The sequence below is a fragment of the Salmo salar genome, chromosome ssa09 (genome assembly GCF_905237065.1).
Source record: "Salmo salar chromosome ssa09, Ssal_v3.1, whole genome shotgun sequence".
Lineage (NCBI taxonomy): Eukaryota > Metazoa > Chordata > Actinopteri > Salmoniformes > Salmonidae > Salmo > Salmo salar.
In genome coordinates this window covers 74,781,036-74,795,956 of record NC_059450.1, presented here as the reverse complement: position 1 = coordinate 74,795,956, position 14,921 = coordinate 74,781,036, and the positions used below count along the sequence as shown (strand labels likewise).

At 42.6% G+C, this 14,921-nt stretch overlaps 1 protein-coding gene across 1 annotated transcript; it reads right to left on the bottom strand.

Moving 5' to 3' along the window:
* Positions 1–1,400: 1,400 nt before the first annotated feature.
* Positions 1,401–12,580, bottom strand: LOC106611881 (uncharacterized). The gene is made up of 5 exons (XM_045724020.1): positions 12,201–12,580; positions 11,589–11,843; positions 11,244–11,381; positions 1,899–2,012; positions 1,401–1,758 (listed from the first exon to the last, which is right to left on the bottom strand). The coding sequence occupies exons 1-5, from the start codon at positions 12,382–12,384 to the stop codon at positions 1,745–1,747; spliced, it is 705 nt and encodes a 234-aa protein (XP_045579976.1). The 5' UTR covers positions 12,385–12,580; the 3' UTR covers positions 1,401–1,744.
* Positions 12,581–14,921: the final 2,341 nt, after the last annotated feature.

Here is a 14,921-nt window from a genome sequence, read left to right as displayed (position 1 = left end):
GTGAACACATGACCTGTGTGGTGTAACAGTGTTTCTCAACCTTTATTGCACCAGGGATGGTTGTTCCTCCGTGGAGGAGTGCATTAAGTTAAACTAGTACTTGAGAACTGACTGAGTTGGTTTCAGAGAAACAATGTAACATATATTTCTTTCTTTCTTAATGCGTTTGAGCCAGTCGTCCGGAACAGCTGATACTCTCATGCATTCTTCAGTGTTACTTTCCTCGAAGCAAGCATATAAGTATTTTAGCTCGTCTGGTACGCTCGTGTCACTGGGCAGCTCACGGCTGTGCTTCCCTTTGTAGTCTGTTAGTTTGCAAGCCCTACCACATCCGGCGAGCATCAGAGCCAGTGCAGTACGATCCAATCTTAGTCCTGTATTGACACTTTGCCTGTTTAATGGTTCGTTGGAGGGCATAGCAGGATTTTTTATAAGCTTCCGGGTTGGAGTCCCGCTCCTTGAAAGCGGCAGCTCTACCCTGTAGATCAGTGCGGATGTTGCCTGTGTTCCATGGTTTTTGGTTGGGGTATGTACGTACGGTCACTGTGGGACAAGGTCATCGATGCACTTATTGATGAAGCCAGTGACTGATGTGGTGTACTCCTCAATGCCATCGGAAGAATCCAGGAACATATTCCAGTCTGTGCTAGCAAAACAGTCCTGTAGCTTAGAATCTGCTTCATCTGACCACTTTCTTATTGACCGAGTCACTGATGCTTCCTGCTATAGTTTTTGCTTGTAAGCAGGAATTAGGAGGTTAGAACTATGGTCAGATTTGCCAAATGGAGGGAGAGCTTTGTACGCGTCTCTGTGTGTGGAGTAATGGTGGTCTAGAGTTTTTTTCCTCTGGTTGCACCTTTAACATACTGGTAGAAATGAGGTAAAACAAATTTGAGTTTCCCTGCATTAAAGCCCCCGGCCACTAGGAAAGCCGACCCTCTGGATGACAGTTTTCCTGTTTGCTTATGGTCGTATACAGCTCATTGAGTGCGGTTTTAGTGCCAGCATCGGTTTGCGGTGGTATTTTGACAGCTACGAAATATACGATGAAAAATCTCTTGGTAAATAGTGTGGTCTACAGCTTATGCTGAGATACTCTACCTCATGCGAGCTAGACCTCCAGACTTCCTTAGATTTCATGGACCAGCTGTTGTTTACAAATTTACATAGACTGCCACCCCTTGTCTTACCAGAGGCCGCTGTTCTATCCTGTCGAAAAAGCTTAAAACCCGCCAGCTGTATGTTATTCATGTCGTCGTTCATGGGTTATTCCCTTTCATGGTTTTGAGTGCAAGTACCTTTTGAACTTTAAATTTTTGCTATCGCAAAAAAATAAATTTGTTTATGAAGGTCTTAGGTCACATTCGAATCCGCAAGAAAATGTATTTTCAAAAACACAATAGCATTTTCATTAGTTTATGTAACTGTATGTACAAATGAAAAACCACTAGAACACTACAATTCAAGTGTTAAAATCCACAAAATTTGCACGATCACATAGATCATTCATTATTGCTCTGTTAAGGGCAGGTCTGAAGGAACATTATGAAACTATGAAAATGTATGTCAAAAGAACTAAATACATTACTGTGCTTTGAGTTAGAGCTTGAGTAAAATTAAAACAACAATAAGCAGTATAACATCATCATTAGTCATTAGTTATGGTCCCCATGGCAACTTTCATGATATCAACACCCCTTTTGAGTCCCACCGTTATCCACCTGAGAGACTGCAAACACTCTGCTTACTCACCATCATCTGGAGAGAGAGAAAAAGAGAGTGAGCGAGAGAGAGTGAGTGAGAGAGAGAGAGGGGGAGAAAGTGAATTAAGAATAATATTACAATTTTACTTATCAAACAAAATACGTTAAACAAAGGTACAATGATGCATTACTGACCTTTTTCTTGAGGACAAGTTTTCGTCTTGTATAAACAGTATGATCCCAGACAGACTGCCAGAAGAATGAATACTTCAGCAAGTTGGAAATAAACAAACACACTGACTCCTGGTCCTGAGGGAGAGAAGGGAGAAGGTATAACCCCTAAATTAACTAATCAGCTCAGTTGCTGTGACAGCTACTATCTGTCCCTGGATCCTGCCAGACCAAAAAGCCTGAAGTTGTTTACCGTAGCTAGCTATTAGCCTAGCTGGTAGCTATCAGTATCAAGCTAGCAAGGTGTCCCAACCCTTGTGTCTGGGACCTCAGAGGTTTCCCACACTAATTGTGTGTCACGTCCTGGCCAGTATAAGGGTTAATTGTCATTGTAGTTTGGTCAGGACCTGGCAGAGGGTATTTGTTTTATGTGGTTCGGGGTGGTGTTTTTCTAGAAGGGCATTTGATTGAAGTATTCTGGGGTTTTTGGGCACTGTTTGATTTTCATGTATTCTATGTTTAGTCTAGTGTGTCTGTTTCTATGTTTGGTTAATTGGGGTTGGGACTCTCAGTTGAAGGCAGGTGTTGTCTATTTGCCTTTGATTGAGAGTCCCACATATTAGGGTGTGTTTGTGTTTGTCATTTGTGGGAGATTGTTCTGTGTTTAGCCTTGTGCCTTACCAGACTGTTTTTGTTGATCGTTCGTTCTTTTGTTATTTTGGTGTTCATTTTGAATTTATTAAAACGTCAAGATGAGCATACACATACCTGCTGCGTTTTGGTCTCTTCACTACGACAACCGTGACATTGTGTCTGGATTCCCTGCTGCCTGTTACCTTTTCCCTGCTACCTGACCTGGCTGGAACTGCGTTGTATGGCTGCCAACGTTAGCCGATGCTGTGAACAACAGTATGTGCAAAGACACTGCTTTCGTGTGGATTTAAAAGGAGGAAACATATTTCTGCTTTTCAGATATAGCCATTTTTGTGAGCTATTTTTGTTCATTTCTTCATCCTGTAAGGAGAGAGACACAGAAGCCTAGCTAGTCTAGCTGGCCGTATTTCTCAGATAGAGGTCATTATTGAACGTTTTCAATGGTGCAGGGGCTGTGTTAATTTTGCTTTATTCTGGGACAATGTGGACTGCCCAGACCTTCAATTTGAAAGCTGCATCATATGCATTTCTCCGTGTCTTTGCCATGATGAGGGTGACAAAATGACTACCGTAATCAGAATGATGGGAAGTTTGAGAGCGCTCCATTTAATCTAAACAGTAAACTAAAAAGTTGTTTGACCTTAACCCGTTCGGCAATTTCATTGGTCTAATGAAAGCTTCATGCCGCCAAAAAAACTGAGCACGTCACAGAATGTGTTTTTTTGGAGAAAAAAACATTGAAAACGGGAAAAATCCATATATTAGCCGCGTCATTGTTTAAGCCGCGAGGTTCAAAGCCTGGGAAAAAAGTTGCAGCTTATAGTCCGGAATTTACGGTACTGGAAAGTTGCTTAAGAGCTAGAAGCAGAGCTGCCATGTCTGTCGGCACCATCTTGCTTGATAATATATGTGATATCAACAGAGAGGTATATTTTCTGGGTGATTTCAATATTGACTGTCTTTCATCAAGTTGCCACCTCAAGAAACAGCTTCAAACTGTAACTAGTGCCTGCAACCTGTTTCAGGTTGTCAGTCAACCTACCAGGGTAGTTACAAACAGCACAGGAATTAAATCATCAACATGTATCACACCTTTACTAATGTAACTGTTTTAAAGCAGTATCCAAGTCCATTGGCTGTAGTGACCACAATATAGTAGCCACATATGGGAAAACCAAAGTTCCAAATGCTGGGCCTATTATAGGGTATAGGAGTTCATACGATACGTTTTGTAATGATTCTAATGTTGATGATGTAAAAAATATTTGCTGTTCTGTGGTGCAATGAGGAGCAACCAGACGCTGCACTTGACACATTTATGAAATTGCTTATTCCAGTTATGAATAAGCATGCACACATTAAGAAAATGACTGTAAAAAATGTTAAATCCCCTTGGATTGGCGAGAAATTGAAAAATGGTATGGTTGAGACGGATATGGCAAAAGGAATGGCAAATAAGTCTGGCAGCACAAACGACTGGCAAACGTACTGCAAATTGAGAAATCATGTGACTAAACTGAAAAGAAGAAGAATCTATACCATGAAACAAAGATATATGACATAAACAATGATAGTAATAACCTTTGGAACACCTTAAATGAAATTTTGGCCAAAAAAGGCAAACTCAGCTCCATCATTCATTGAATCAGTTGGCTCATTCATCACAAAACCCACCGACATTGCCAAATACTTTAATGATTTCTTCATTAGCAAGATTAGCAAATTTAGGCATGACATGCCAGCAACAAATGCCAACACTACACATCCAAGCATAACTGACCAAATTATGAAAGACAAGCATTGTAATTTTGAATTCCGTAAAGTGAGTGTGGAAGAGGTGAAAAAATTATTTTTTACCATCAACAATGACAAGCCACCGGGGTCTGACAACTTGGATGGAAAAATACTGAGGATAATAGCGGACGATATTGCCACTCCTATTTGCCATATTGTCAATCTAAGCCTACTAGAAAGTGTATGCCCTCAGGCCTGGAGGGAAGCAAAAGTTATTCCGCTACCCAAGAATAGTAAAACCCCCCTTTACTGGCTCAAATAGCCAATGTGTCTATGTATGTGGATGACTCAACACTATCCATGTGTCATGGCTGTCTGAAGAATGGGACCAAAGCGCAGTGTGTGTATCATTCCACATTTTATTATAACTGTGAAACTATGCAAGACATACAAATAAACTTATTGAAAAATCAAACCGTGACGAAGAGGTGCAACATATACTTACTCAAAATAATCTCCCACAAAACCTAGTGGAAAACCAACAACTTAAATATGATCCCCAATTAGAGACAACGATGACCAGCTGCCTCTAATTGGAGATCATCCCAAAAAACAACAACATAGAAATACAGAAACTAGTACCAACATAGAAATAAATAAACTAGACAAAACCCCCTGTCACGCCCTGACCTACTCTACCATAGAAAATAAAAGCTTTCTATGGTCAGAACGTGACAGTACCCCCCCCCCCCCCAAAGGTGCGGACTCCAAACGCAAAACCCTAAACAACAACAACAAAAAAACGTGAGGGTTAGGGTGGGTGTCTAATGTCGGTGGCGGCTCTGGTGCAGAACGAAGAACCTTCTCATCCCATGGATCCTCCTGCATCGGAGGCGGTTCTGGTGTGCGACGAAGAACCCTCTCATTGTGCTTATCCCCCAGCATAGGAGGTGGCTCCGGTTCGGGGTGTAGCCCCCGCTCCTCCAGCTGATCCCTCCGCTTTCGTGTCACCGGACCGCGGATCATCGCCGGAGGCTCTGGATTGCAGACAGCCGCCGGAGACTCTGGACTGCGGACCACCGCCGGAGACTCCGGACTGGGGGCCGTCTCAGGAGGCTCCGGACTGGGGGCCGTCTCAGGAGGCTCCGGACTGGGGGCCGTCTCAGGAGGCTAGGGACTGGGGGCCGTCTCAGGAGGCTCCGGACTGGGGGCCGTCTCAGGAGGCTCCGGACTGGGGGCCGTCTCAGGAGGCTCCGGACTGGGAACTGTCGCCGGAAGCTCCGGACTGGGAACTATCGCCGGAAGCTCCGGACTGGGAACTGTCGCCGGAAGCTCCGGACTGGGAACTGTCGCCGGAAGCTCTGGACTGGGAATGCGCATTAGAGGCCTGATGCGTGGGGCTGGCACAGGTGGCGCCAGACTGGTAACACGCACCTCAGGGCGAGTGCGGGGAGCAGGAACAGGACACCCCGGACTGGGCAGGCGCACTGGAGGCCTGATGCGTGGGGCTGGCACAGGTGAAGCCAGACTGGTAACACGCACCTCAGGGCGAGTGCGGGGAGCAGGGACAGGACACCCTGGACTTGGCAGGCGCACTGGAGTCCTGATGTGTGGGGCTGGCACAGGTGGCGCAAGACTGGTGACACACACTTCAGGGCGAGTACAAGGAGCAGGCACAGGGCGTACTGGGCTGTGGAGGCACACTGGAGGTCTGGAGCGTAGGGCTGGCACAATCCGTCCTGGCTGGATGCTCACTTTAGCCCGGCAAGTGCGGGGCGCTGGCACAGGACGCACTGGGCTGTGAATGCGCACTGGTGACACCGTGCGTATCACCGCAAAACATGGTGCCTGACAGGTCACACGCTCCCTCAAGCGAGTGCGTGGAGGAGACACAGGACGTACCAGACTGGGGAGGCGCACTGAAGGCCAGATGCGTGAAACTGGTGCATATGACACCGGAATGGTGTCACGCTCCTCAGCACGCCCGCTCTGCAGTGCTCTCAATGCTAACACCTCTCTCCGGAATCTTGCGTCGAGTTCCTCACTCGTTTCCCTGACTGGCTCTGGTTCACCCCTCAGCTCTCCACGGTAAGCACGGGGAGTTGGCTCAGGTCCCAAACCTGACTCCACCAAACTCCCCGTGTGCCCCCCCCTAACATTTTTTTTGGAGCTGTCTCTCGGGCTTCCGTTGTTGCTGTTAGTTTCTCGTATTGTCGCCGTTCCTCTCTCGCTGTCTCCGCCTGCTTGCCTTGATGGTATAACGCCTCATAATATCGCCGTTCTGCTCTCGCTGCTTCAATCTCCTCCTTCGGACGGCGACACTCCTCAGGCCTTGTCCAGGGTCCTGCCACATCCAGGATTTCCTCCCAGGTCCAGTCCTCCTGACCATGCTGCTTGGTCTGTTGGTGGTGGGAGATTCTGTCATGGTTGTCATATGATGAAGGAGCGGACCAAAGCGCAGCGTGTGTATCGTTCCACATTTTAATATAACTGTGAAACTATGCAAGACATACAAATAAACTAATGAACAAAACAACAAACTGTGACGAAGAGGTGCAACATACACTTACTCAAAATAATCTCCCACAAAACCTAGTGGGAAAACCAACAACTTAACTTCTATGGGCTAGGTGGTACGCTTGCGTCCACACACAGCGTCCCACCTACTCAACAGCCAGTGTAATCCCGTGGCGCGATATTCAAATACCTCAAAAATGCTAAAACTTCAATTTTTCAAACATATGACTATTTTACACCATTTTAAAGACAAGACTCTCATTAATCTAACCACACTGTCCGATTTCAAAAAGGCTTTACAACGAAAGCAAAACATTAGATTATGTCAGCAGAGTACCCAGCCAGAAATAATCAGACACCCATTTTTCAAGCTAGCATATAATGTCACATAAACCCAAACCACAGCTAAATGCAGCACTAACCTTTGATGATCTTCATCAGATGACAACCCTAGGACATTATATTATACAATACATGCATGTTTTGTTCAATCAAGTTCATATTTATATCAAAAGCCAGCTTTTTACATTAGCATGTGACTAGCATGTGACTAGCATTCCCACCGAACACTGCCGGTGAATTTACTAAATTACTCACGATAAACGTTCACAAAAAGCATAACAATTATTTTAAGAATTATAGATACAGAACTCCTCTATGCACTCGATATGTCCGATTTTAAAATAGCTTTTCGGTGAAAGCACATTTTGCAATATTCTCAGTAGATAGCCCGGCATCACAGGGCTAGCTATTTAGACACCCAGCAAGTTTAGCACTCACCAAAGTCAGATTTACTATAAGAAAAATTGTATTACCTTTGCTGTTCTTCGTCAGAATGCACTCCCAGGACTTCTACTTCAATAACAAATGTTGGTTTGGTTCAAAATAATCCATTGTTATATCCAAATAGCGACGTTTTGTTCGTGCGTTCAAGACACTATCCGAAAGGGTAAATAAGGATGACGAGCATGGCGCATTTCGTGACAAAAAATGTCTAAATATTCCATTACCGTACTTCGAAGCATGTCAACTGCTGTTTAAAATCAATTTTTATGCCATTTTTCTCGTAAAAAAGCGATAATATTCCGACCGGGAAAGCCTGTGTACGTACAAAGAGAGAGAAAATAAATACATCTCGTGCCCTCGTGCACGAGCGTGAGTCTCAGAGTACTCTGACCAGCCACTATCCAAACGCGATAATGTGTTTCAGCCAGAGGCTGCCTCGATATCATTCAGCTTTTTCCCGGGTTCTGAGAGCCTATGGGAGCCGTAGGAAGTGTCACGTTACGGCAAAGATCCTCAGTCTTCAATAAAAAGAGCCAAGATGAACAACTTGTCAGAGAGGGCGCTTCCTGTTTGGAATCTTCTCAGGTTTTTGCCTGCCATATGAGTTCTGTTATACTCACAGACACCATTCAAACAGTTTTAGAAACTTTAGGGTGTTTTCTATCCAAAGCCAATAATTATATGCATATTCTAGTTACTGGGCAGGAGTAGTAACCAGATTAAATCGGGTACGTTTTTTATCCGGCCGTGTCAATACTGCCCCCTAGCCCTAACAGGTTAAATATGATCCCCAATTAGAGACAATGATGACCAGCTGCCTCTAATTGGAGATCATCCCCCCCAAAAAACATAGAAATACATAAACTAGAACCCCACATAGAAATACAGAAACTAGACACAACCCCCAACATAGAAAAAAGAAACTAGAACCAACATAGAAATAAATAAACTGGACAAAAACCCCTGTCACGCCCTGACATACTCTACCATAGAAAATAAAAGCTTTCTATGGTCAGAACGTGACACCATGTCAGCTACTACAGCGACTGAAATGACTGCAACACTTAACAAAAAGCTGCAGTTAGTTTCAGAATGGGTGGCAAGGAAGAAGTTTGTCCTAAATATTTCAAAAACTAAAATCATTGTATTTAGGACAAATCATTCACTAAACCCTAAATCTCAACTAAATCTTGTAATGAATAGTGTGGAAATTGAGTAAATTGAGGCGACGAAACTGCTTGAAGTAACCCTGGATTGTCTGGCACTTAAATGTCAATGGAGAGCTAACATTAATAATATGCATGTCAATCTCTCATGGCTCAAAGTGGAAGAGAGATAGACTTCATCACTATCTGTTTTTGTAAGAAGTGTTGACAAGCTGTTTAAACTAATAGCACACAGCTCTGACACCCATGCATACCCCACAAGACATGCCACCAGAGGTCTCTTCACAATCCCCAAGTCCAGAACAGACTATGGTAGGTGTACAGTACTACGTAGAGCCATGACTACATGGAACTCTATTCCACATCATCAGGTAACTGATGCAAGCAATAGAATCAGATTAAAAAATGAAAATATGGAACAGTGGCTACTGTAAGAGACACACACACAGGTACAGACAAACACATGCACACACAAACGCTAGCACGTGCACTCTACGCACACGTACATTGTAATATTGTTGTATGGTCGTATTCTACATTTTGTATTGCAGATATGTAGTTGTGTAATAATGTTATATGATGTGCTGTTTATCTTTTGTTCCTTAATGTGGTTGGACTCCAGGAAAACTAGCTGCTGCCTTGGCAACAGCTAATGGGGATCCCTATAAATAACAATACATACAGTTAACATAAATAAACCCTGGTGGCAATAAAACATTTAAAGGAATCACATATCTGAGTTAAGATGTGACAAATGCTATGATGCTGCTACTTCAAGAGGGTCGTTCCGTGAAATTAGTCCCTTTTAGGTAGTGTAACCTGAAAATGAATCACTAATCTCTCGAGTGGCTAGATGTTCTTTACCATTCGGCCATCAGATGTGCCACCAATGCTCCTTATAGGACACATCACTGCACTCTATACTCCTCTGTAAACTGGTCACCTCTGTAAACTGATCATCTCTCAAGACCCACTGGATGATGCTTATTTATAAAACCCTCTTAGGCCGCTCTCCCCCTTCTCTGAGATATCTACTGCAGCCCACATCCTCCACATACAACACCTGTTCTGCCAGTCACATTCTGTTAAAGGTCCCCAAAGCACACACATCCCTGGGTCTCTCCTCTTTTCAGTTCGCTGCAGCTAGCGACTGGAACGAGCTGCAACAAACACTCAAACTGGACAGTTGTATCTCAATCTCTTCATTCAAATACTTAATCATGGACACTCTTACTGACAGTTGTGGCTGCTTTGTGTGATGTATTGTTGCCTCTATCTGTTTTCCCTTTGTGCTGTTGTCTGTGCCCAATAATGTTTGTACCATGTTTTGTGCTGCTACCATGTTGTTGTTATGATGTGTTGTTACCATGCTGTGTTGTCATGTGTTGCTGCCTTGCTATATTGTTGTCTTAGGTCTCTCTTCATGTAGTGTTGTCTCTCTTGTTGTGATGTGTGTTTCGTCCTATATTTATATTGTATTTATTTAATTTTTAATCCCAAGCCCCCGTCCCCGCAGGAGGCCTTTTGCCTTTTCGTAGGCATTGAAAATAATAATTTGTTCTTAATGGACTTGCCTAGTTAAACAAAGGTTAAGTAAGTTATTTTTTTTAAACAATCACATGAAATAAAAACAAATTTTCAGAAATGACTTTGGCAAAGTAACAAAATAAGGCTTTACAATAATTGTGAACACTTGGAGTCATTTTGGGATTTAAGTGGGTTAAAATCTTCCTAGAAGTCACAGAGGGTGACAGAGGGACATGACAAAATGCTGCATTTTGGCACCTTAGCAACTATTTATTCATATTAAAAATCTGAGGTTCCCATGTGGTCTATATTAAAGATAATATCAAATAGCTAGTAATTTTGTGGAACGACCCTAGAGGTCATGATTATGATGACGATGACGTCAATCACAATAATAACAATAATCATCATCTTTATCAATACAATCTTGATTATTTTGCATGATGTTTCTGTTAAACTAAACGTAATGACACAGAGTACAGCATTGAAAATGTCATGCCCCGGTGTCACGGTTGTCGTCTGGAATGGAGGACCAAAACGCAGCAGGAATGTGGATGCTCATCTTGATTTATTTTTAAAATAAAGTGAACACCGAAATAATAAACAAAGAATGAAGAACTAACGATCAACACAACAGTCTTGTCATGTTTACATACGCAAAACAAGAAACAATCTCCCACAAACACTACACCAAACAATTACCCATATATAGGACTCCCAATCAGAGGCAACGAGAAAGCACCTGCCTCCAATTGAGAGTCCAACCCCCATTAACCTAAACATAGAAATACAACTAACTAGACTAAACATAGAAATACATTAACATAGAACAGTGCCCAAAAACCCCGGAATACATAAATCAAATACCCTTCTACAAAACCACCACCCCAAACCACATAAAACAAATACCCTCTGCCACGTCCTGACCAAACTACCATAACAAATAACCTTTATACTGGTCAGGACGTGACACCCGGGCCCTTACCAGTGGAGGTTTTACAGATGGGAGCCTCAGTCACAGTCGCCATTGTTGAAGACTCAATACACAGGGTATTACCAGTGGCATTCACCCACTCTGATACCTTTGTTCCATTGGATAAGGTGAAGGTAACATATATCAGCCCTGTAGGCAATCCAAACAACAGTAATCACATGCATATCTGAATTACATGTAAATACTGGCAAATGGATAGTGCTGTTTTGAAACAGGTCAATTCTTATTGATAAGAATTGATCATTCATCATTATAATCATCATCATTATTATCATTAATCATTGATATTGTTGATCATAATGTATTTTTAACAAAGTAAATTAAACAGTAGATTACCTGGACAGTATGAGATTCTCCTGCTGACAGTATCACTGCTGATGTGGTTTCTGACGGTACAGGTGAGATCTCCTGACAGGCCTTTCTTCAGAGTGATGGTGTTTGTCTCATCACCAGGAGAGGTCTCAGTGTCTCTCAGTGTCTGTCCATCCAGAGTCCAGCTGTACTGGGGACCATCCCCCTCAGAGGAACAGGACACCCTCATCTCTCCATGGGACAGACACTCAGAGGACAGCTGAGGACTGGACACTGGAGCTGTGGGGGAAGAAGGATATGTAACTGTAGTAAGAGGGCATAACACATTAGAACACAACACCAGCCATTCTTCTTGAAAGCCACAGAAACTACTGTAGTCAACAGGAGCAGCAGATTCATGACACACAATGACTGCATTTCAAATAACCAACAGATGATTTAATGTTGATGGATGTGGTTATGACTCTATGTACCAACTACAGTAGACTATGAAAATAAAAATGACTCCATGGTTACACATAAAATGCATTTCTCATTATTTGTATTATTAAGCAGTCACATATGTGTAGTTTAGCCAGAGCAATAGCTTGTCAAAGTTACTACTTGTAATAATTATTTGGATAGTTAGTTAATTACCTTCGATGAACAGTTGTAGTCCTCTGGTCCATAATGATTTCCCTTCTGAATTAAATGTTTCTAGCCGGTATTCACCAGAATCTGTACTTCTTGTGTTATTTAACCTAAATGTTCCATTGTTTATAAAGAAGTGTACTCTGTCTTTAATGGGGTTGTCTCTTATTACCAGTATGTCCTTCTTCATTTTGAGTATCTCTGTATTAACACCAGTTGGGCCTTTATAAAATGAGAGTACATCATATCTCGTGGCATCAGTCACCAGCTGGAGATAGACAGTTCCTCCCAGAGCTCCATAACACTGAGATCCATTCTGTCTAGCATCACAGGAAGTCTCCAAGCCTGAAGATCAAGAAGAAAAGACACTGTGACTATCACTGTTCTAACCCATGTCAAGTCATGTATCGTTTTTCAGATGAGGATATAAGTAACTAACAGTATAACCAAACCAACAGCATCAACTTGATAGGGATCATTAAGTCAGTGATCATTATCATGGGACAATGAGTAAAGAGACAACTGTCTTCTACAGTGTTCTGAATATTGTCTATCATCATCTGTCATTTCTGCTTCGTGATATACAAGACTCTGATATTATGTTCTCCATAAAAGAAGAGGGAAACCAACACATATAAAGATGTTTCTTCCAATGAGACACTCCAGCTGAGATCACCAACAGTCCTAAAACAGCCTCCATGTCTCTTTACAACGCAGGGTCTCCGTTTATCAAATTAACTTTGGTACTTCAACAAGGTCCTCTATTTTCTATTCAGAGCTGAATTTCCATAACCTGGCAATGTTTTACGGCACAAACAAAACCAATGCAAGGAAAGTATGAGAGATAGCTGTTCCTGACACTCAGTTTGTGACAAGCAAAAGAAGAAGTGTAATTTTGACCCTATTCATAGATTCTGACTCAGAGGAAAGAGGAAGAGCCTCATCAAAGTCTCACTTATTCATTATACAAACAGCCATGCTGGCTTCTGTAGCTTCAATGCCATACAACACTCCTTCCGTGGCCTCCAACTGCTCTTAAACACTAGTAAAATTAAATGCATGCTTTTCAACCGATCACTGCCCGCACCTGCCCGCCCGAGTAGCATCACTACTCTGGACGGTTCTGACTTAGAATATGTGGACAATTACAATTACCTAGGTGTCTGGCTAGACTGTAAACTCTCCTTCCAGACTCATATTAAGCATCTCCAATCCAAAATTAAATCTAGAATCGGCTTCCTATTTCCCAACAAAGCCTCCTTCACTCACGCTGCCAAACATACCCTCGTAAAACTGACTATCCTACCGATCCTCGACTTCGGCGATGTCATTTACAAAATAGCCTCCAACACTCTACTTAGCAAACTGGATGTAGTCTATCACAGTGCCATCCGTTTTGTCACCAAAGCCCCATATAAAACCCACCACTCGCCCGGTATGCTCTCGTTGACTGGCCCTCGCTACATATTCGTAGTCAAACCCACTGGCTCCAGGTCATCTATAAGTCTTTGCTAGGTAAAGCTCCACCTTATCTCAGCTCACTGGTCACCATAGCAACACCCACCCGTAGCACACGCTCCAGCAGGTATATCTCACTAGTCATCCCCAAAGCCAACACCTGCTTTGGCCGCCTTTCTTTCCAGTTCTCTGCTGCCAATGACTGGAACGAATTGCAAAAATCGCTGAAGTTGGAGACTTTTATCTCCCTCACTAACTTTATGCATCAGCAATCTGAGCAGCTTACTGATCGCTGCAGCTGTACACAGCCCATCTGTAAATAGCCCATCCAACTATCTACCTCATTCCATATTGTTTTTATTTACTTTTTTGCTCTTTTGCACACCAGTATTTCTACTTGCACATAATCATCTGCACATCTATCACTTCAGTGTTAATTTGCTAAATTGTAATTACTTCATTACTATGGCCTATTTATTGCCTTACCTCATCACTTCATTAAATACACTCTATATAGATTTTTCAATTCTGTTATTGACTGTACGTTTGTTTATCCCATGTGTAACTCTGTGTTTTTTTTGTCGCACTGCTTTGCTTTATCTTGGCCAGGTCGCAGTTGTAAATGAGAACTTGTTCTCAACTGGCCTACCTGGTTAAATAAAAGTTAAATAAAATACATTTAAAAAAATGTCTCCTGTGTAATGGATTTAGATAAGATGTCAAACACAGTATGTGATAAGTGAGGCTACTTCTGAGTGTGAAGAAGAGATGTTCGCACCTGAGAAAATAACACCTCATTCGCTGTGTCAGGGCAGTGGTCAGCTCTCACACACTGCTGTCCAACACTGACATGAAGACACTACCTTCTTCTTCACAATTAGTTGGCTCTTTCACTTCATTGTAGGTTGTGATAATTAGAAAAAACAAATGAACAAGTGTGAGAGAGAGAGATAGAAAGACAGGGATTTGAGAGGAGGAGAGGTGAGAGAAATAAGAAATGAAACAGAGAGGACCAGCAGATCAAAGTCCAATGTTTCCCCAATAGTGGTTTGTGACCCTGTGGTGTCTTCGGCTAGCTACAACTGATTCCTTTTGGGTTGAAGCTGTTGGCTAGACACAATAACATGTTGTAGCTGGAAATTGTTACTATGGCTGTCTGATGAAACTTTAAAGGGTAAAAAGCATGTTCAATCAATAACAGAAAAACTCACTACGGCCAGTGTATACAGTTTAGTTGTTGGGTTGTTCATGTACATTTCATGAAAATAC

What these genes read in the sequence shown, in the direction of transcription:
- LOC106611881 (XM_045724020.1), bottom strand. Translation starts at nt 12,384, where the DNA reads ATGAAGAAGGACATACTGGTAATAAGAGACAACCCCATTAAAGACAGA. An exon ending in ACTACAACTGTTCATCGAAG is followed by an intron (nt 11,844 to 12,200) that starts GTAATTAACTAA and finishes CTTCCCCCACAG; the next exon opens with CTCCAGTGTCCAGTCCTCAG. An exon ending in GAGAATCTCATACTGTCCAG is followed by an intron (nt 11,382 to 11,588) that starts GTAATCTACTGT and finishes GATTGCCTACAG; the next exon opens with GGCTGATATATGTTACCTTC.